The sequence below is a fragment of the Lactuca virosa genome, chromosome 2 (assembly GCF_052849685.1).
Source record: "Lactuca virosa cultivar CGN04683 chromosome 2, Lactuca_virosa_CGN04683_v6, whole genome shotgun sequence".
Lineage (NCBI taxonomy): Eukaryota > Viridiplantae > Streptophyta > Magnoliopsida > Asterales > Asteraceae > Lactuca > Lactuca virosa.
The window spans coordinates 287,298,528-287,320,720 of record NC_136427.1 but is presented as its reverse complement, the minus strand read 5'-3'; the positions used below and the strand labels follow the sequence as shown (position 1 = coordinate 287,320,720).

Below are 22,193 nucleotides of genomic sequence, written 5' to 3'. Positions count from 1 at the left end.
ACTTTGTGAATTGTCAAATAATATAATACTTAGAAACATTGAATCCTTTCAAAATAATCAAATGTAAATCACAAAGCACAGTGTGAATTCAAAATGTGAAATTAGTTTTTCAGTTTAATGAATAAATTCAGAAACCACATAGATTCACAAAGTTTTTAGGAAATTACGGTTTGTAATTTAGATATTCATGATTTCTGTATCAATTTGAAGAAATTTATATCATTAGGTTTTTGGTAATTATACGAATTCTCAAAAGTTCATGAAATTAGGGTTTCGATTTACTTAATAAACTCATATTCGAGTTAGATTCACAAAGTTTTAGGAAATTTCAGTTTGTAATATAGATATTCATTAGGTTTTCGTTATGTATAAAAATTATTAAAAGTTCATCATCCGACGAGGGTTTCAAATCAGTCTAAAACGATTTTGTTAATAAAATAGTGTATTAACAGATTCATCGAATACATAATGTAACAGATAGTTTAGATTTGTCGTTTTGAAATTTATCAATCGAAAAAATATAATGTTGAAAATGGATTAAATGAGATAATCGAAAGTGAATAGCAGTAAAATATACCTTCTAGATTCATTTTGACGAACTTTTCGGGAAGATTCACTGTGGATATTGACTGAATCGTCGCCGGAGATTCGTTTGAAATCGATGTCGTCGGTGGAGTAAAAGATCGCTTTCAATGAGAGGGTAAAATCGATTTCACTGAATTGAAACTGATGAACTAACGACGTTAATTAACAGTGAGAATTAAAAAGTTTTAGTTTGACGACAATGCCCCCTTAAGTTACGTGTTTGGTTATAATCAGCTGCACACTATTGTTTTTCATACTTTTACATCTCAAATCCAATGGCTGTTAATATTTTGATCCAACCATCTTAATAGGTTCCTTGGTTCCTCCACCCATATTGGTTCTCTATTGAACCCATCCATATATATATATATATATATATATATATATATATATATATATATATATACATAGTTAGGTTCAAATGTTTTTACTATCTATTGTGTGCTTGTAGGATTGATTCTGGACCAATCATTTTAGTTATTTTAAGAAAATAATTAATGCATATTAAATGCTTAAGTTCTAATTAATGCTCATTATATCTTTAACATCTAATATGCATTAATTACTTTCTTAAAATAACTAAAATGATTGGTCCAGAATCAATCCTACATTCACACAATAGATAGTTAGAACAATATAACATAACCCTATATATATATATATATATATATATATATATATATATATATATATATATATATATATATATATATATAGTAAAAAGGCAATAATTATATATAGGATACCTTCCCATATCACGAGTAAATTAAAATAGAAAAGTATGGATCAACTTTACGAGAGCAAATTTTAATTTTCAATTCAATTGTAAAAAGCATATTATATTACACTACAAGAAATATACCCTTTAGCGGCGACACTATTACCGGCGACAAGGGGCTTTACCGACGACTCTAGATATTGTCGCCGCTAAAAACCATTGTCGACGGTAATAGTGTCGCCGCTAAAGGGTTGCCACCCGGATCCGCACTTTCCCCCTCTGTTACATCTGAACCGCTAAAGGGCTTTACCGACACATATGTCGCCGCTAAAGGTTAAAAAAAGTCGCCGCTAATAGTTCACTAAAAATGACGCGGTACCCTTCCCTACAGTTTGTCGCCGGTAAAGGGTTCCGTGTCGCCACTAAAGGAGTCGCCGCTATTGCCTCTCGTAGATAAAAAAAACGCACGCAGAAACCCTCCATTCTTGATTTGCCTTCTGTTTGCTGCGCTTTGCCCTTCGCCATTTCCCACTCTCGCCGACTTTCTCTTCAATTTGCTTGTTCCAAGCAAATTTCTCCCCACATTGTTCCAAGCAAATTTCTCTAGGTGTGGTTAAAGCTTTTGGGACCAATTTCTAACTCCATTTCTTGAAGAAAGGTAAGTTGATTTAGTAATTTCATTTTTAATTTGTATGTTAATTTCGATTTGTAGCTTCATCTAGTGATTGAATGGTAATAAATTGTTCATATTCTTGTTTTTGGTGGTGTTGTTTTGGATTAGAAGTAAGTTGTTCAATTTCTTGTTTGTGGTGATTGAATGGCAATTAGTTGTATAACTTCCACTTGTAGTTTAGCCTTTAGGGACATTTGATGATTATTAAAAGCTGAATTTGATGACTAAATTGCAATAAATTGTTCAATTTCAGTGATTTTGGTGGTGTTGTTCAGTTTTTCCGGTGAGGGTACTTTCGGGTGAAGACTAGTTTTTCCGGCTACATATCCGTTGATTTCCGCCACTACAGGTTCTATTATTTCATTTTTTCGTGAATTTTGTATTTATATGTGAAATTATGTGAAAATTGTCATATGTGAAAATTAGATTGTATATTTCGTATTTGTTTGAATATATGTGAATTTGGTGTATATATGCCAATGTATGTGTGTTTGATGTATATGTGGTATATGAGTATTTGGTAGAAATTATATGTATTTGTTATAAGTAGGATGTTATTGTGTGTATGTGAATGTATGTATGTTTGTTGTAAATGTGGTATATGATTGTGAAACTTTTGTATTTGGTATAAATAGGATGTTATTATGTATATATGTGAAATTATGTGTATTTGGTTTAAGTAGGATGTTATTTTGTGTGTATGTGTATGTATTTGTATTTGGTGTATATGTGGTATATGTATGTAAAAGTATGTGAATTTCATCCTCTTATGTATTATGTAAAAGTATGTGGTTTTGGTATAAGTAGGATGCTATAATTGAAAAAAAAATAAAAAAAAAATTATTGTTATAATTTGAAAAAAAAACACAAAAAAAAAATTATAAAATTGTTTAAAAACTTATATACAAAAACTAGAAAGTTTCTAGTTTTTACCCAAGCTAACTCCAAATTAATTAACCAATAAGTTATATAGTTAACTTATAATCTTCAAATTAATTTATAAGGTTATAATTGAAAAGAAAATAAAAATTAATTATTGTTATAATTGAAAAAAAAACACAAAAAAAATGTTATATAGTTTCTACCCAAGCTAAACCCAAAGTAACCAATAAGTTATATAGTTAACTTACAATAGTAATAAATGTTTTTTATGGATCTTTGACCATTTTATTTAATATTTACAACTTTTGCATATATAAATTACAAGTAATTGTAATTAAAATTAATTAAAAAAATGCATAAATAAAAAATTTTAATTTAATTTTTTTAATTTTTTAATTTTTTATATTTTTATTATTTTAATTGTAAAAAAAATGTGGATTGGAAAAAAAACAATGCTAATTATGTATACTAAACTCTAAACCCAAAATTATGTTTCAGCAACATCATGTCTATTGATAAAAGCTGGACTATTAATCCATATCGAAACCATCCCGAGTTCCAAGCAGGACTCAAAGCTTTTATCGAGAAGTCGAAGTCACACCTTGATAGTAATGGTAAAATCAGATGTGCGTGTGAAAAATGTGATAACCGTTACTTCAAGTACCCGACTGCAGTTGAACGCCATATATTTATAAATGGTTTCAGTAAGTCGTACAAAATTTGGATCTATCATGGTGAATCTTTTATTCCTCCAGTCGTCTTGCCAAGTAACCAAATGGCCGATTTAATCGACGATGTGATGTGGGAGTCGAGAGAAAATGATACCAACCTTGATGAAGGAACCTCGAATACAAGTGGTAGCGGTGTGGATGATGATTTTGCACAGTTGTTGGAAGAAATGGAAACTAAATTGTATCCTGGTTGCATCTTTTCTTCCCTTGAGTTTCTAGCAAAGTTAATGCATATCAAGGTGAACAACAAATGGACTGATAGTTCATTTGATCAACTCCTTGAGTTGTTGCAATTAGCATTTCCCAAAGGCAACAAGGTTCCCCTTTCACATTATCTAGCCAAAAAGAAACTAAAGTCTATTGGCCTGGGGTATGAGTCGATACATGTGTGCAAAAACGATTGTTGTCTCTTTTGGAAAGAACACGATTCATTGCAAGTTTGTCCCGTTTGTAAAGAGAGCTGATGGATCGATAAAAACACCAAGGGTAAGAAAGTACCTCATAAGGTGTTACGGTACTTTCCTGTGACCCCTAGACTACGACGTTTATATTGTTCGAGGCACACTGCCAAAAATATGATTTGGCATAGTACCAGACGTTCAGAAGATGGTGTGATGCTTCATCCTGTTGATGGGGAACATTGGCAAGATTTTGATAAAAAATACCCCGACTTCTCCAGTGAACCCCGTAACGTACGCCTAGGTCTTTCAGCTGACGGTTTCAATCCATTTGGAAACATGTGTAATCCACATAGCACATGGCCGGTCATACTCACCACATACAATCTGCCACCCTGGCTTTGTATGAAAGAGTCATCATTCATGTTGACTTTGTTGATTCCAGGCCCGAAAGCTCCTGGCAAGGATATGGATGTTTTCCTTAGACCGTTGGTGGAAGAGCTTAAACATTTGTGGAACTCAGGCGTACGTATTAAAGATGCAGCGACAAACACATTCTTCACGATGAGAGCTATGTTGCTGTGGACAATAAATGATTGGCCAGCTCGTAGTAGTCTATCAGGTTGGAGTGGGCAAGGGTATAGAGCATGTGCTACTTGCAATGAAGACACTCCTTCGTACCGTGCAACAAACAAAGTCGTATATATCGGTCATCGTCGTTTCCTAGATGCTAATGATCCGTTAAGAAAGAGGTTGGACTTTAACGGGATGGAAGAGACAAGACCCGCTCCGAGACACTTTAGTAATGATGACATACAAGAGCAACTAGGTCGCCTACTAACTCGTAAACCGGGTAAACATCCTGAGCATGGAGGCGGGGAGCCAAAGCGACAAGATTACGAGTTGAACTGGTCGAAACGAAGCATTTTCTACGAACTCGAGTATTGGTCTTCTCTACAGTTGAAACACAACATAGATCTCATGCATGTCCAGAAAAATATGGATGAGAGTTTGTTAGGTACTCTTCTAATGAACGATAAAAGCAAAGACACATCAAATGCACGAGAGGACTTGAGAATTCTAAAAATTCGGAGAAATGAATGGTTGCAAAAAAATGGTGACAAGTTTCATAGACCCCAAGCAAGATACTCTTTCACGAAATCTACTCGATAACTCTTTTGTCAATTTATAAAAGAGGTTAAACTGCCGGATGGGTTTGGTTCTAACATCAGTAAGAAAGTGAACGATACCAATACTAACATTATTGGGTTGAAATCGCATGACCACCACATTCTTATGCAACGTTTGATACCGATTGGAGTAAGAGGGTTGTTAGACAAAGATACGTATACACCTATTGTAGAACTTTGTACGTTTTTCAAGCAACTTTGTTCCAGAACATTGAAGGTGGAGGATATGAGGAAAGCAAAAGTAGACATTATTGCAATCTTGTGCAAGTTAGAATTGATTTATCCTCCAACATTTTTTGACATTATGGTTCATTTAGTTTTGCATTTACCTGATGAAGCGATTGCCGGAGGCCCGGTATGTATGAGATGGATGTATCCCTTCGAAAGGTATATGAAAAGACTAAAAAACTATGTCAGAAACAAGGCGAAGCCGGAAGGTTGTATAGCTGAGGGTTATGTTGCTGAAGAAGCTTTATCATTTTGTTTGATGTACCTTCAAGATGTAAAGAATCGTCCGGAAAGAAATGAAGATGTTGTCATTGAAAAAACAAAGTTTTGGATGTTTGAGTCTAAATGTCGACCGGCCAGCACAACTCAAATCAAAACTCTTAATTTAACGAAAATGCATAACATGGAATGGTTTGTATTGAATAGTTGTGAAGAAGTCAGACAGTATATCAAGTAATTAATCTTATCTCTAACTTTCATCCTTAATTTTTTTTTATCTTTTTAAATCTATATCTTTTGGTCATCAACATAGGAAATTCAAATATGCGCATCTCCAAAGTGATGAAAAGAGAGAATTTCGTAATTGGTTTCGTGAAAAGGTAATATAAATTAATAAACAAATTTGTTTCATTGATCTAACGAATACATAATACATATTAATTTATAATTTCTAGGTTCATCAAATGAAAATAGAAAACTCTCCAGAATTCCACAAAGAGTTGTCGGCTCTTGCAATGGGTCCGCAAATGAATGCTTATTCTTACACCGCATGCATAGTCAATGGTGTTAGGTTTATGGTACTTAGTCGTGACACACAACGTACAACACAAAACTCTGGGGTTTTAGCGGTGGGTCAGAAAGGCGAGAAATATTATGGCCAGTTAGAAGAGATTATAGAGTTGAGGTATACACATGATTATTCAACTGTACTATTTCATTGCAAGTGGTTTGATACTCGAACATGAGTTATTTCTAGTGATAATTTCACCAGTATCGACACACGACGCGAAGCATACAAAGATGATCAACTCATATATGCTTCACAAGCCAAACAAGTGTTCTACATCAGAGAGCCAAACAATAACCATCAGTGTGTTGTCGAGCATGTTAATCATCGAAGTATTTGGGATCTACCATCGAACAATGACCTTGTTCAAAATGTTGACAATGTCTCACACGAAAATGTAGACAATGTCGATGTACTTCAAAATATCTCTTCATCCGATGCTCCACTTTTTATCGATTTCAGCATGTACTTTCAAAACATTCCTAGAGTCATTGTTGATGTAGAAAGTGCAACTGAAGTTCCTCCGCCAACTGGTAGAGTCAATGATGTTTCTGATTGCGAGACTGATTACGATGAGACCGATTCTGATTATGATACCGAAGAAGACACTGAAGGATATGAGGAAGATTCAGATTAGAATAGTTGTTATGTAATGTGTATTTGTAATATGTGTTTGTAATATGAACTTTATTTGGATTTCTAGTTTAAATAGAAATGTGTATTCCTATGTAAATGTTTATTTTTATGTAATGTGTATCTGTAATAATAATTGTATTTGTATATCTTATAGTTTTTCAGGAAATGATGAGCATATGGATTTTGTTTATGTATACCATGGCTGTTGTCATGGGTCGTGGACATGGGGGAGACGGAGCTGAGGACCCACCTATCCCAGGTGGTAGAGGTCCTGGTCAGCATGAGCAAGACGGTAAATCTTATTATGAATTTTTATTTAATATTTTTGTTCAATTATTATAAATTAAATATCGTTTCTAATAATTTTTAATTATATTTGTAGTTGAGGAACGTGCCCGAAGGAAAGTTCGAGGCAAAGCAAAAAACATAAAACTTGAAAAAGCAATCTTACGGAACCAGGGGAAACCAATTAGCTTGCAATATGATAGGGATATCACATTTGATCCCGTAGGAGAGCCGAAAGACATGTTTTCCCGAGAAGTTGGAAAAACAATGTGGCAGATGGTCCCGTTTGACAAATGGACTTGGAAAAAAGTTTCCCCTTCAATACAGGACACCGTATTACAACATTTAGCGGTAATTATTTATTTAAATATATTTTATATGGTTAACTATAATTGTTTTTTACTTGGTTAACTTTTTTTTTTGTAGACAAAGTTTGATTTGGATCAGATGTACCAGGATGTACAAGCTAATCTGTTGACAGAGAGTTTTCAAGCAGCTTTGTTAAAAGGTTATCGAGAACGTAAAGCTGACGCAAAAGAATATTTTAAGTCAGTTGGAGGGTATGATGATATCCCGAGAGCATTAGCCAATCCTCCGGAGGGTATGCTAGTTGATAACTGGGCGAAGGCAGTTGAGTATTTTCAAACGGAGGAACACAAAATTGCTTCAGAAAGGAACAAAAAAATCCGTGAAATGCAAACAAATGTGAATCGTGGGGGGTCGAGCTCGTATAGCAGTACTTGCTATAAGAAGGTAACGTACGATACATGTAATTATTTATTTAAAATATAATCTAATTTTTAAAGTTAAACAGAACCTGAAGAGAGTGGAAACGTTTCGCAAAGCTCATACCGATAAGAATGATATATTTGTTACTGCTGAGGCGGAACAACAATATGTAAGTATTTAATTATAATTTTATCATATAATTAAATGTTTATTTATACTTAATTGTTACTCACTTTTGGGAGTTACAGAATCGGTTAGTTGAAGAGCTGTTAGAACAAACTCAAGGTGAAAGTCAGTTAACTCCCGCTCAAGAAAGAGCTGCGTTTGAGAAAGTATTAGGAGAGCGACGTGGCCATATTAGAGGCATTAGCCGTAAACCTTCTGCTCTCCCGCCGATTCCACAGCCTTCGCAACCATCACCACAACCATCACAACCATCACAGGTAAAACAATCTACTTTGGTTTTGTGGTGATTATTTGCTAAAAAGTTTTGTAATTAAGTTTTTGTCCCAAGTGCAAAAAATAACAACGTACTTTGGTTTTTTGTCGTAGTTTAAAAATAGCAATCTACTTTAGCATCGTAAAATGCATGTTGAATTGGTAATTTTGGTTTTGTGGTGATTATTTGCTAAAAAGTTTGGTAATTTGGTTTTTGTCCCAAGTGCAAGAAATAGCAATGTACTTTGGTTTTCTATCTTAGTTTTAAAATAGCAATCTACTTTAGCATCGTAAAATGCATGTTGAATTGGTAATTTTGGTTTTGTGGTGATTATTTGCTAAAAAGTTTGGTAATTTGGTTTTTGTCCCAAGTGCAAGAAATAGCAATGTACTTTGGTTTTCTATCTTAGTTTTAAAATAGCAATCTACTTTAGCATCGTAAAATGCATGTTGAATTGGTAATTTTGGTTTTGTGGTGATTATTTGCTAAAAATTTTGGTAATTGGGTTTTTGTCCCAAGTGCAAGAAATAGCAATGTACTTTGGTTTTCTATCTTAGTTTAAAAATAGCAATGTATTTTGATAGTTTTTGTTTATGTTTGACAATCTAACTTATAAGTTTATATATATATATATATATTGTTATTAATTATGTAGTTGGAAAATCTTCGTGCAATGCTCAGCGACCCGGCATGTAGGGATGAGCTTTATTCGTTTTTTCAATCCCATAATAATCAAGGAAACGATGGGAACGAAGATGATGGTATGTAAGGATGTGTTTTATTTGCATATGTTGTCATGCTTTGCTACTTGGTAGATTGTAAAACTTTGGTTGTTTTGCTACTCGGATATTATGACTTTTGATATTTAATTGTAATCGGATGTTTGTTTGTAATTTGCATTGACACTATTATGTTTGATATTTAATCGGATGTTTGTTAATATTTAATTTGTAATTAGCGTCGACACTATTATTTTTGATATTTAATCGAATATTGTTATTACCGGCGACACTTTTACCGGCGACATTATCACCGCCAACCAAAATCATTAATTAAAAAAAAATAAAAAAAATGAAAACTGTTATTACCGGCGACAAGGGTCATTACCGGCGACATGGTTATTAGCGGCGACTCAACTCATTAGCGGCGACATGGTCAATAGCGGCGACGTTTCTCATTAGCGGCGACAAAGTGATCAATAGCGACGAAGCAGTAGCGGCGACTCAGTACCGGCGACGCGTCGCCGCTATTAGTATTACCGGCGACTTTTGTCGCCGGTAATGGCCTTTTTCCTTGTAGTGTTAGTTCAATGTCTGCATAAGTTCTAATTAGTTTATATTTACAAATAAACAACCTTGACTAAACTATTTTATTTACATTATAAATAAATAAATAAATAAATAAAAATTTATCTTGGTCAAGGTGATAAGTCATTTGTGGATGACGATCATCTCACCATTTACATGTCTCGTACGTTAACAATATGCAAAAACTGAGTATAAATCTGAAACCAAGCATGTAGTTATCCTTGTACTCCAATAATTTGTTCCACAAAATGTAGGGTTTAATTCTGACTTTAGTCAATAAAAGGTGACCGGGTATTTGGAAAATGGAGAGTGCTGTCTTTTCTTTAGGAATAAGTCACGGGTTGTTATTTAGCATTTAAAACTTAAAAGTATTGATTAAGTAGTAGTGTCGGCTATACGGTTTTGTAAGTTAGTATAGGAGTGGTGGCCTTTCTATATATATTGCATGTTGTGTTTGTTTGTAAGCGTGGGCAAGATGTAGCAGTCAATGAGACTTGCCCCACCCCTTTTTTTAGTTTTATGAATGAGAAAAACACACAGAAATTCGCACCAAAATCTTTTTTTCTTCTCCTTCTCTTCGTGTGATACAGTCCCAACAGTTGGTCCGTTTTTTTCTCTTCTTTCGTATGCAGAAGCATATCAGGGAGTGAGGGTTTAATCCAACACAAAAAATGAAATCTAGTATTGCTTTCCTCTTTTCTAGTCTTGTTATATTTCTGATTACAGCCACTATCTCTGCTTCGGGTGGCGGTAATGAAACCGATTATCAGGCTTTGTTGCAGTTGAAGTTGATGATCACCCATGATCCACATGAAGCTCTAAGTTCATGGAATGCTTCCTTTCATTTCTGTGATTGGAGTGGTGTTTCATGTGGGAAGCGACACAGAAGAGTCACTGCTCTACGACTGTATTCGCAAGACCTTGAAGGGTCGTTGTCTCCATATGTAGGGAACCTCAGCTTCCTTCATTTCTTTTCTATCGCAAACAACAGCTTGGAAGGAATGATCCCACCTGAACTGGGCCGTCTATCCAGGCTACGGATCCTCAATCTTGGCCATAACAAATTTAACGGGGTCATTCCAACTAACCTGTCTGGTTGTTCTAACATTGAAGAGCTTAGACTTTATTATAACAATTTAGTCGGAAGCATACCTGAAGAGATCAGTTTCCTCCCGAAACTTACTCTTTTTGCAGTTGGATTTAATTACTTAACAGGTGGAATCCCCCCTGCCTTGGGGAACATAACATCCATGGAAGTGTGCTCCATAGCCTACAATCCGTTGGGTGGGAGCATTCCGGACACGTTAGGCCAATGGAAAAGCTTAATAGAGTTTGGCGTTGGTCTTTGTAACTTATCTGGAGTCATCCCTCATTCCATTTTTAACCTCTCACTCCTTACTCATTTTTCCGTGGCTGAGAATCAGCTTACTGGTACTCTTCCCTCGTTGTTAGGTGCAATGCTCCCTCATCTTGAGTACCTTCAGATATGGGGTAACCAACTGACTGGACCTCTTCCACCCTCGATATCTAATTGTTCCAAATTACAACTTGTCGAAGTGAACAACAACAATTTTAGGGGGAAGTTGACAATCAACTTTGCTGGTCTAAAAGATCTCGTCTTTTTAGACTTAGGTGATAACATCTATGGATCCGGACAAGCTGATGATATGAAGTTTATTGATTCTTTAAAAAACTGCAGCAAATTAGATACATTAGATGTTCGTAGGTGCAAGTTAAAAGGAGTGTTGCCAACATCAATTGGTAATCTTTCTGATCAACTTTCTTATCTAGATCTAGGAGGAAATTGTTTATATGGACACCTCCCATCAGGAATAGGTAATCTAGTAGGCTTGACCACATTATATTTACGGAAGAACCGATTCACGGGAAAAATCCCCTCCACCATTGGTAAGCTTCAAAAGCTACAACTTGCTTATCTATATGAGAATCAGTTTTCAGGGCCCATTCCGGATGCCATCGGGAACTTGTCATTATTGACTAGACTCGATTTAAGTTCCAACAGATTGGAATGGCATATTCCATCAAGCCTGGGAAATTGTAGCCATCTATTGGAGTTGTACCTTGAAGAGAATAAACTCAGTGGCAGAATACCTAAAGAACTTCTTCAAATTTCATCTCTAACCATAGCATTAGATCTCTCTCAAAACAACCTGTCTGGGTCACTTCCAACAGAGGTTGGAGACCTCAACATGTTGACTTCTCTAGATTTGTCTAATAATAATTTATCAGGTAACATTCCCAATAGCATTGGTGGCTGCACTAGCCTTGTATTCTTATCCCTCAAAGGTAACCTCTTTCAAGGCATGGTACCTTCGTCATTAATCTCCATGAGAGGAGTTTCAACACTCGATCTTTCTCATAATAAGTTATCGGGACAAATTCCTCAATTCTTGCGACGGTTCTCATTTGAATATGTAAAACTATCCTTTAATGATTTCGAGGGTGAAGTACCAATCCAAGGTGTGTTTGCCAATGCAAGCGCATTCTCTGTTTTGGGAAATAGTAGGCTTTGTGGTGGCTTGCCTGAACTTGGGTTGCCCAAATGCAAGGAGACACATGATAAACATAAAAAAAGGTTTCCTTTGTTCGTCATATTCATTCTGATTGCATCCACACTTTTTACCATATCATGTTTTGCATATGTTTGGTGTAAGAAAAGGAAGGGCCAACTATCTCTATCATCAAAGGACGAACGGTTCATGAAAGTATCATATGGTCAACTTCTAAAGGCTACCAATGGATTCTCCGAGGACAATTTGATTGGTGAGGGTGGGTTCAGCTCTGTTTATAAAGGAGTCCTTGGTGATCATGTTGATAGAATTGTTGCAGTCAAACTCATACATCTTCAAAACCGAGGTGCTCACAAAAGCTTTATGGCAGAGTGTGAAGCATGGCGAAGTATTCGACACCGGAATCTATTGAAGATTATAACTTCGTGTTCAAGTGTTGATTTTCAAGGAAATGACTTCAAAGCTTTGGTATACGAGTTCATGCCCAATGGGAGTCTAAATGATTGGTTGCATTCAACTGCAAGTGCATCCAAACTGAATCTTCTTCAAAGAATAAAGATTCTCATTGATGTCGCATCCGCACTTGATTATCTTCACAATCACTGCCTACCAACCATCGTTCACTGTGACGTGAAGCCTAGCAATATTCTACTTGATGATGATATGGTGGCCCATGTTGGAACAAATTCAAACCAAAACAGCACAAATTCAAACCAAAACAGCACAAGTGGCATTAGAGGAACAATTGGATATGCACCACCAGGTAAAATTCATGTATTCCCATATGCTTATATTTATTTATGGTGTTCAATTTTCTAAACTAATTGTTAATATGTTGCTGTTGGGAGTGAGATAACAAGTAGTGGAGATGTCTGCAGTTTTGGAATACTATTGTTGGAGGTGATGACAGGGAAGAGGCCCACAGACAACATCTTTAACGAAGGCCTTAGCCTTCATGAGTTTGCAGACATGGTCATGCCAGACCATGTAACTGATGTTATTGATGATGATCTTCTGAATTTTCTTCAAGAGGATGCTATTGCTACACAATATACATCAGCACATGCAAAGAAAATAGAGGAATGTTTGTCTTCAACTGTCAAGATTGGAGTATCATGCTCCATGGAGTCCCCACTACAACGGATGAATATCGAAAATGTTGTCCATGAGTTGCAACATATTCTGGATAAGCTTCAAAATATGTGAGGTGTCACGTTAGTCAATATATTGGGTGTTGATTGATTAATACGGATATATTTGTGTATGTAATTGTTGGAATAAAATATGAAATAAATGGAATTGGGGTTTTCTTTTTAAAAATATGGTGATCTTAAGGTAGCCATAACATTTTGAAGTACATTTGAAGAAATAGATTTGTAGTCTTAATAAAGTTTGAAAAGTACATAAACCCAATTATTAAATATATTTCTTTTCATCATGACTTTTTGGCGGTAGAGATCAAAAAGACAGGAACGACTTTGTTGTGAGAACCGAATAACGAATTGAGATTATCAGGACTAAGAACTATCTGTTGATATAATCAACTGGATTAGCGTTCTCTGTTGTGGAATAGATTGAAGGATCGAATTTGTGGTCACAGGTTTGAGATAGATGCACTGTTTTGGTATAATATATATTGACTAATTCTTGCTAATTATAATTAGCGATAAATGATACTAGGGATTACCAAAAGGCTCCTAGCCGAGCAGTAGCGGTATCTGGTGTTGCATGCCCTCCCTCATTGGTATCCGGTGTTGCCCTCCCTCATTGAGATTGAGGGTTCAAGTTCCGTTGTGGATATAGGTGAAATTAAGAAGTAGTTTAGGAAGGAATAAATTAGATATTTTTTTTTCAAAAAAAAAAAACTGATACTAGGGATTGGAATCAAATGTGCTTCATGAAATCAGTTGTTAATGAGTTTGAATTATAATGTGACAATTGGCAAGCATATACTGATTATCACTGAAGATGAGATATGTAAAGTTGAGGTAGATAAGTTGATGTCACACTACAAAATATATGTCATTTAGTGGCACACAAGAAGTGCCACTAAAAACAAAAAAAAAATGCCATTAAAGGCATTTCAAAGAATCCGCGACACATATAATATGTGCCACTAGAAACGCTCCCACTAAAACCCTTTAGTGACACATTTTGTTTTTGCCGCTACAATTTTTTAGGCTTTAGTGGCATTTTTTTGTTTGTCGCAATACAAGAAAAGTTTTTTATGGCAGATATTTTATGCCATTGAATGCTTGTATTATTGAAGAATTCATGCTACTTTTAGTTACACATTTTAAGATTTTAAGATTTTAGTGACACTTTTATTTGCCACAATAAAAAATATAGTTTGTGGCATTTATTTATTTGTCACAATAGAAAAAACGTTTTTTGTGGCACATATTTTGTGCCACTAAAAACTCACGTGATTGAATTATTTTTTTCAAATTTTGGTTACATATTTTATGATTTTAGTGGTATTTTTCTATTTGCCACCATACAAAAAAATATTTAAAATATATTTTGTGTCATATTTTGTATCCGTAAATATGATAATCTATAATTTAAGCTATTTATATCTATATAATTTTTATCTTTAATAATAAAATAAAATGAATAATTAATTTATAGTACGCAAAAAATAACAAAATACATCAAAATATGATGGCAAAATTATAGTATTTCACCTAACAAGAGTCATGTAATAGAAGTCAAAAACTCACAAATTACTAATATAATCTTCTTCTCTAAGATTCTTTACAATCTCATTCTAGAACGGTTAATATCTAGCAGCATCAAACTTCTCTTTTACAAGAACCTGATTAATTACCTTAAGAGAATTCCTACAAAGTATAATTAAATATTAATATAACAGAAAATATAATTCAACAAATTATGTCACAGAAAGAGATCAAGAAAACCTGTTAGAAAGAGGAACCTCTCAATGTTTTTGTGGACAGAACTCAAAGACCTAATCTGAAAGCATTAAGAAAAAACAAATTAGTTTTTAGTAGATATGGAAATATAGATTATGAATTAGTTTCTTAAGAAGTATGCATGTCTTTCTAATGAGGTTTACACATTATGTGAGTACACAAGGACGAAAAGGTAAATTTACCTCACCAAGACAGTCTCTAGCTCCAAGCAAGAAACCAACAACAAAAAATATATTAATGTAAAATATGTGGATGTCTAAAAGATAGATCTGCAATTCAAACATATATATTAGCATGAAGAGAAATAAAGTAAAAAAAAACAAAAAACAAAATACAAACATAATGTTTAACATACACAAAACACAAGGGACCACAAGCTAGCAATAATCAAGGCATTATAGTTGTATGCATGTAAAATCATTAAAATAAATATCAAACAAATGATGTTCAAAATATGTTGTCAATATCACCAGTTTTTACAGCTAACTTTTCGATACAAAATCATGACAAGAATGCTCGTTATCTTCTATTGTCCTAAAAATGATAAAAATAAAACAAGGTAAATGTGTTGGTATAAAATGTAAAAAATGATGCATAAATTTTAAAAAGAATAAAAGAACTCACTTCTACCACTCGACACTAGATGGATTAAACAAGGAGCAAAAAGCCATGAAATGGCCATGAACCAACTAATCCACCTTGATTATAAAAAGACATTAAAACTAGAAAGAGAGAGTGGATATGAGAAAGAAAGACTTAGAGAGTACCAGTTGCATGCATGATTATAGAGAAAGTAAAAATAAAAAATAAAAAATAAAAAACAATCCTTTGCACTGTCATGAAGAGTTTTTCTACCAAAGTAATGTGTTCCTGTCCCAAGAGAAAATGTAAAGAACAATACAAAATAGAGATAAAAACTGAGAACTTTTTTTAAAAAAAAAGGTTTAAAAAGAAATATATTTATGTAAATAACAATCTACATGCAAAAGACGAGCATACCCTTAAGAATGCCAATTCTAAGATGAAACCCAAAACCATGGGTAAAACAGTAAATACACAAATCTGGAACAAAAACTGTGTAATCAAGGCTGTATTTAGAGCAGTGTTGTTGAGAAATTTGGCAATCAGCTCTAGATTGAATGCCTAAAAATATATGAAAATTAGATAAAACACTAATGAGAAGCTTTACATAAAAAAATTAAAACTTGCCAAATACATTTTTCAATAAAAAAAAATGCGTACATGGTGATCATTTCTAACTGCATATCAAAACACAAAAGTTGTTAGGAAAGTTTTTTTAAAAATTAATATAAGTTAATCAAAAAAGTGTGTAGTGTACGATACTACCATGGAGCAAAAGTAAAATCTAACTGTTGTAAAATAGAAGGAAATGATCTGGAATAAGCCAAAGAGTTGACAAAGTTTGTACATATCCCTACTAAGAACCTGCTCCCCATTTCCTCCAGCTACTTTTCCTTCAAACAGAGCAATCTGATTCAGCCCAACATCTCGTCCCTTTACATCCTTCACAACATTTTAAAGTCAAAAAATATTAAAAACAATTGTTTTTTATTTGACAAAAATAATAAATACATGGATGTATTCTCAGTGTGTGATATTTCCTTGACGCAAAGTTAAACTAAAAAAAATCAATTTTAAAGGTTATATCAAATATATTAAGAAAAATAAGAAAATAAGAAATAAAGAGTGAATATATTATTATTTTTATACATACCTGCGTAAATATCTTTACTAATACCACCTTGAGTTATATGGACCACTCTATCAAACGCATCAGGATATCCATCATGCATGCGAACCCTGAAAATATTTCAAAAAAATACCAAAATACCAAAATTAACCCTAGGATAAAGAACAAAAAAAGGTTTAAATAATTTTGAACTTACTTTAGAGGACTTGCAAGAACACGTTGTCCAAGAGTTACAAAAGTAGTTTCATGATTGGACAAGAATGATGCTAAAGAAGAAACACTGCATAAATGGTTCAAAACATTAAACTGTGTATGAGTATGTGTGTGGGTGTGTTTGTATGTAAGTTCAGTACATTATTATTTTTATTTAATATTTATACCTTTCTGTAAAAACATGCTCCCTGACACCAAGAATGATACCATGATATGCATGGAATTCTTGTTGAAGATTCCTCATCTTTAAAGTTTCCTCATCTTTAAAGTTTCCTCAAAATTAATTATCATGATTCATTTCAATTGTATGAAAAGTATTTCCACGAGTAAAAACAATCACAAATTTGATTTTTGCACAATGTGGGACGCCACATCTAAGTAAATGCAATGCAATAATCTCTCCTACTTCAATTCTTATACACAAAAACGGAAGATTATTATTTCGCAACTGAAAGTTTGTTTAACTCAAAAGTCAAACTTGATATAAGGTTCTTGGACCTGTAATTTGTAAAGAAGAATATGCATGATGTAATGAATACAATTAGAATAATATGCAAAAACAAATCTGTTGAGTAGGTGAAGCCACTCAAATATTAGTGGCAGAAATCATGATACCACTCAAATATTAGTGGTTGAAAAGCAAGTCAAAAGTGGAAAAGGAGAGGTGATCCAGTTTTCCCGTTTGCATGTTTCATGGTCTGCTTTTCTTGTCTAATTATCATTTCAGACTCTATATATATGAATCTCATTTGTATTGTAAAATGCGTGAAAGAAAAAACACAGAGTGAGTGCAGATTAGCACCAAGAAATATAAACTCCTAGTTACCGAGAGTGGACGTAGGTCGGAGATTGGACCGAACCACTATAAATCTTGTTGTTCTTGAGTTTAGCGTGTGTTGTGTGTTGTATGTTCGTGTGATTCTCGTGTGTCGAGCCTAACAATTGGTATCAGAGCTGTGGCTCTTGATCGTTTCACACGAACCAGCTGAGGTGAAGAAGGAAGTCGCTTACCTGTGAGAATCGGAACTAGTGCTCCGATCAGAAACCATCGTCAGCCGCTGCCGACCGTTCAACCCGCCGTAGGTTCCGTCGTCGTGAACCAATTCCGACTCTCGAGGAAGAAGGAAAGACGGTGTTCTTTTTTTAAGAAAGAAGAAAAGAAATGGATTGTAGAGAAGCAATTTTTTCTTGTGGAGAAGAATACTGATTCTCGTGGTGCTCAGTGGAAACAAAAGAAAAAATAAATAAATAACAAGTGGATCTTTCCACCAAAAGCTACGCATGCAGTGGAAAAGCATTTGAAAAGCAAAAGAAACGCACACGCAAAGCAAACGCACGCTTTGTCTAGTTTTTTTTTATTATTTTCAGAAAATTGCAGTTTAGCCCCTGAACGTTCAGAAAATTGCAGTTTAGCCCCTGAACTTTCAGAAAATTGCAGTTTAGCCTCTGAACTTTCAGAAAATTGCAGTTTAGCCCCTGAACTTTCAGAAAATTGTAGTTTATCCCCTGAACTTTCAGAAAATTGCAGTTTAGCCCCTGAACTTTCAGAAAATTGCAGCTTAGCCCCTAAACTTTCAGAAAGTTGCAGTTTAGCCCTTGAAGTTTCAGAAAATTACAAAATGGCAGAAGATGGTAAAATCAAGATTGACAAGTTTGATGGAACCGATTATGGATTTTGGAAAATGCAAATTGAAGACTTGTTGTACCAGAAAAGTTTGCATTTACTCATGTTGGGCGAACAACCAGATGAAATGTACGATGACGAATGGAAGCTGTTGGACAGACAAGCCTTGGGTGTAGTTAGGCTTTCATTGGCGAAGAGTGTTGCGTATAACATTGTCAATGAAACAACTACTTATGGAGTATTTAAGGCTTTGTCCAACATGTACGAGAAGCCATCCGCTTCCAACAAAGTGTTTCTCATCAAACAATTAGTTAACACCAAGATGAAGGAGGGCATGTCAGTTACCGCTCACATAAATGAGTTTAACTCGATTATCTCTCGTTTAGCCTCAGTTGCAATAAAGTTTGAAGATGAAGTACAAGCACTCCTCCTTTTATCATCTTTGCCCGATAGTTGGTCAGGCACAGTCACAGCTGTTAGTAGTGCATCCGGCACTATCAAACTCGCTTTCGAGAGCATTCGTGACTTGATTGTAAATGAAGATATCAGACGGAGAAGCAATGGTGAGACTTCTAATTCTAGTTCTTTATTGCATACAGAAAGTAGAGGAAGAAGAAACGAAAGAGGACGTAGTCGAGGCAGATCAAAGTCCAGAAAAAGGGGGCAGTCCAAAAACCGGAAGGATAGTGAATGTTGGAATTGCAAAGAAAAAGGTCATTTCAGAAACCAGTGTCCAAAATCAAAAGCTGAAAAGAAAGAAGTAAACAGTGTATCCTCAGAAGAATCAGGAGAATTTCTCATATGTAGTGTTGAGAATTCAGAGGAATCCTGGATTATGGATTCAGGCGCTTCTTTCCACGCTTTCTCATGTCTAGATACGGTCAAAAACCTACGAACAGGTGATTTTGGCAAAGTTAGTTTGGCCGATGATCAAGTGCTTGATATTACGGGTATTGGAGATGTAGATGTGAAGACCTCTATGGGAACCACGTGGACATTGAAAGATGTCAGGGTTATCCCAAACTTGAGGAGAAAGTTGATTTCAGTTGGTAAATTGGATGATGAAGGGTTTCATGTTCACTTTGGGGGTGGACAATGGAAAGTGATCAAAGGTAACTTGGTGATTGCAAAAGGAAAGAAGAAAGGTACTCTATACATGGTAGAGATACCCAGTGATGGTGTTCATGCCGTAACTGCCAATTCGAGTCCATCTAAATTGTGGCATCAACGACTCGGACACATGACCAGTAAGGGATTGAAGATGTTGGCTCAAAATGGGAAGTTTCCAGACTTGAAGAAAGTGGAAACAGAATTTCGTGAATCATGTGTTCTCGGGAAACAAAAGCGGGTCACTTCTGTTAAGAAGGGGAAGACACCGAAAGCTCAGAAGTTGGAGCTTGTTCACTCAGATGTATATGGACCAACATCAGTTTCATCTCTAGGAGGTTCAAACTACTATGTTACCTTTATTGATGATTCAACACGCAAGGTATGGGTCTATTTTCTTAAAAATAAATCTGATGTATTTGATACTTTTAAGATATGGAAATCTGCTGTTGAAAATGAAACTGATTTGAAGGTAAAGTGCCTGAAGTCGGATAATGGTGGTGAATACATAAGCAAGGAGTTTGTTGACTATTGTGCCAAGCAAGGGATAAAGATGATCAAGACGGTCCCAGGAACCCCTCAGCAGAATGGTATTGCTGAAAGAATGAATAGAACTCTAAATGAAAGGGCTAGAAGCATGAGGTTGAATGCCGGTTTACCCAAGACGTTCTGGGCCGATGCAGTTAACACTGCTGCCTACTTGATCAATCGTTCACCGTGTTTTCCCTTGGATTTTAAATTACCAGAAGAAATGTGGCAAGGGAAGGAAGTAAGTCTCAAACACCTGAAAGTCTTTGGTAGTACTGCTTACAGTTTGTTAAAAGATGGTGACAGAGATAAACTTGATTCAAAGACCAAGAAGTGCACATTCATTGGTTATGGGTCAGATGAAATGGGTTACAGGCTTTGGGATAGTGAAAGCAGAAAGATAATCCGAAGCAAGAATGTCACCTTTAACGAAGCCGAGTTATACAAAGACAGAAACAACAAAAGTCCAGAAGATCAGAAGGAGTATGTTGAGTTTGAAGGTGTTGAAAAGAAGAAAGAAGCTCCAGTCGAAATCCCTGAATCTGGCGATGATTCAACTGACAGTGGGAGCTCAGGGGATAATTCCAGTAATGATTCTGAAGATGAAGAAACTAGTCCTCCAACTCCAGAATCTCCGGTCACACCTCAAGTCCAACTAAGAAGATCTTCCAGAGTCATCAGACCACCACAAAAATACTCACCATCTGTCAACTATATTCTCCTGACAGAAAATGGTGAACCCCAGTGTTACTCTGAAGCTAAGAGGTTAAAAGATTCATTGCAGTGGGAACTAGCAATGAAAGATGAAATGAAGTCGCTTGAGAAGAACAAGACTTGGCACTTAACAAAGCTTCCAGTTGGGAAGAAGACTCTTCAAAATAAATGGGTTTTCAGGGTCAAGGATGAACATGATGGTACCAAACGGTACAAAGCCCGATCAGTAGTCAAGGGGTTTCAACAAAAAGAGGGAGTTGATTTCAATGAAATTTTTTCTCCAGTGGTGAAAATGACTACTATTCGGCTGGTTCTCAGTATTGTAGCAGCAGAGGGCTTGCATCTAGAGCAACTAGATGTCAAGACAGCTTTCCTACATGGTGACCTAAATGAAGACATTTACATGATACAACCTGAGGGTTTTCAGGTTAAAGGCAAAGAAAACCTAGTATGTAAACTGAAGAAGAGTTTGTATGGTCTGAAACAAGCACCCAGACAATGGTATTTGAAGTTTGATAACTTCATGAGAAGAGTTGGTTACAAGAGATGTGACAATGATCATTGTTGTTACATCAAGAAGTTTAAGGGTTCTTATATCATTCTACTACTCTATGTAGACGATATGTTGATTGCAGGTTCAGACATGTCAGAGATCAACAAGTTGAAGAAACAGATGTCTGAAGAGTTCGAAATGAAAGACTTGGGAGCTGCAAAGCAAATACTCGGGATGAGTATATTCAGAAACAAAGATGGTTCTTTAACACTATCTCAAGAAAAGTACATTAAGAAAGTATTAGAGAAATTCAGCCTTAAAGATGCCAAGATCAGAAGCACACCTTTGGGAAGTCACTTTAAGCTTTCTAAAGCTCAGTCACCCAGATCAGATGATGACAAGAAAGAAATGGCTAAAGTTCCTTATGCATCCGCAGTTGGTAGCCTCATGTATGCAATGGTATGCACGAGACCAGATATAGCTCATGCAGTGGGAGTTGTTAGTCGATTTATGTCCAATCCGGGGAGAGAACATTGGGAAGCAGTTAAATGGCTGCTAAGATATTTGAAGGGGACTTCAAAAGTGGCATTACATTTTAAGGGGAAAGATGTTATTCTGAAGGGTTTTGCGGATGCAGACCTTGGTGGTTGCAAAGAATCATACAAAAGCACCACCGGATATGTCTTTACAGTGGAAGGCACTGCGGTAAGTTGGATGTCCAAACTACAGAAAAGTGTTGCTCTTTCAA

The 22,193-nt window shown here is 35.3% G+C and overlaps 3 protein-coding genes and 1 long non-coding RNA gene across 6 annotated transcripts; 2 read left to right on the top strand and 2 right to left on the bottom strand.

Annotated features, from left to right (window-relative positions):
• The first annotated feature begins 4,164 nt into the window (after positions 1 to 4,164).
• On the top strand, positions 4,165 to 6,829 carry LOC145158614 (uncharacterized). Its single transcript, XM_079077489.1, has 5 exons — positions 4,165 to 5,104; positions 5,183 to 5,858; positions 5,938 to 6,004; positions 6,080 to 6,309; positions 6,397 to 6,829. The coding sequence occupies exons 1-5, from the start codon at positions 4,165 to 4,167 to the stop codon at positions 6,827 to 6,829; spliced, it is 2,346 nt and encodes a 781-aa protein (XP_078933615.1).
• A 3,025-nt stretch (positions 6,830 to 9,854) lies between these two features.
• LOC145161336 (LRR receptor-like serine/threonine-protein kinase EFR) lies at positions 9,855 to 13,425 on the top strand. Of its 3 annotated transcripts, none has more exons than XM_079080840.1 (2): positions 9,855 to 12,882; positions 12,998 to 13,169. In XM_079080840.1, the coding sequence occupies exons 1-2, from the start codon at positions 10,260 to 10,262 to the stop codon at positions 13,021 to 13,023; spliced, it is 2,649 nt and encodes an 882-aa protein (XP_078936966.1). In that variant the 5' UTR covers positions 9,855 to 10,259; the 3' UTR covers positions 13,024 to 13,169. The 3 variants fall into 3 exon arrangements, with proteins under 3 accessions (XP_078936966.1, XP_078936967.1, XP_078936968.1); XM_079080841.1 differs by having other exon boundaries at positions 12,968 to 13,086; XM_079080842.1 differs by having other exon boundaries at positions 9,857 to 12,882; positions 12,949 to 13,425.
• A 1,330-nt stretch (positions 13,426 to 14,755) lies between these two features.
• Positions 14,756 to 16,269, bottom strand: LOC145157086 (uncharacterized). Its single transcript, XR_013737081.1, has 3 exons — positions 15,238 to 16,269; positions 15,041 to 15,095; positions 14,756 to 14,962 (listed from the first exon to the last, which is right to left on the bottom strand). It is a non-coding gene; the product is annotated as an uncharacterized LOC145157086 (long non-coding RNA).
• A 117-nt stretch (positions 16,270 to 16,386) lies between these two features.
• On the bottom strand, positions 16,387 to 19,392 carry LOC145161335 (callose synthase 10-like). Its single transcript, XM_079080839.1, has 4 exons — positions 17,147 to 19,392; positions 16,963 to 17,046; positions 16,791 to 16,876; positions 16,387 to 16,579 (listed from the first exon to the last, which is right to left on the bottom strand). The coding sequence occupies exons 1-4, from the start codon at positions 17,221 to 17,223 to the stop codon at positions 16,533 to 16,535; spliced, it is 294 nt and encodes a 97-aa protein (XP_078936965.1). The 5' UTR covers positions 17,224 to 19,392; the 3' UTR covers positions 16,387 to 16,532.
• Positions 19,393 to 22,193: the final 2,801 nt, after the last annotated feature.

Bases quoted from the DNA above. Each gene is read 5' to 3' on its own strand.
- LOC145158614 (XM_079077489.1), top strand. From the start codon at position 4,165: ATGATTTGGCATAGTACCAGACGTTCAGAAGATGGTGTGATGCTTCAT. The intron at 5,105-5,182 runs GTGACAAGTTTC...AATTTATAAAAG, and splicing joins TGAATGGTTGCAAAAAAATG to AGGTTAAACTGCCGGATGGG. The intron at 6,005-6,079 runs GTAATATAAATT...TATAATTTCTAG, and splicing joins GTAATTGGTTTCGTGAAAAG to GTTCATCAAATGAAAATAGA.
- LOC145161336 (XM_079080842.1), top strand. From the start codon at position 10,260: ATGAAATCTAGTATTGCTTTCCTCTTTTCTAGTCTTGTTATATTTCTG. The intron at 12,883-12,948 runs GTAAAATTCATG...AAACTAATTGTT, and splicing joins AATTGGATATGCACCACCAG to AATATGTTGCTGTTGGGAGT.
- LOC145161335 (XM_079080839.1), bottom strand. From the start codon at position 17,223: ATGAGGAATCTTCAACAAGAATTCCATGCATATCATGGTATCATTCTT. The intron at 16,877-16,962 runs GTAAGTTCAAAA...AAATATTTTCAG, and splicing joins GTTCTTGCAAGTCCTCTAAA to GGTTCGCATGCATGATGGAT. The intron at 16,580-16,790 runs GTATGTATAAAA...AATGTTGTGAAG, and splicing joins TAGTAAAGATATTTACGCAG to GATGTAAAGGGACGAGATGT.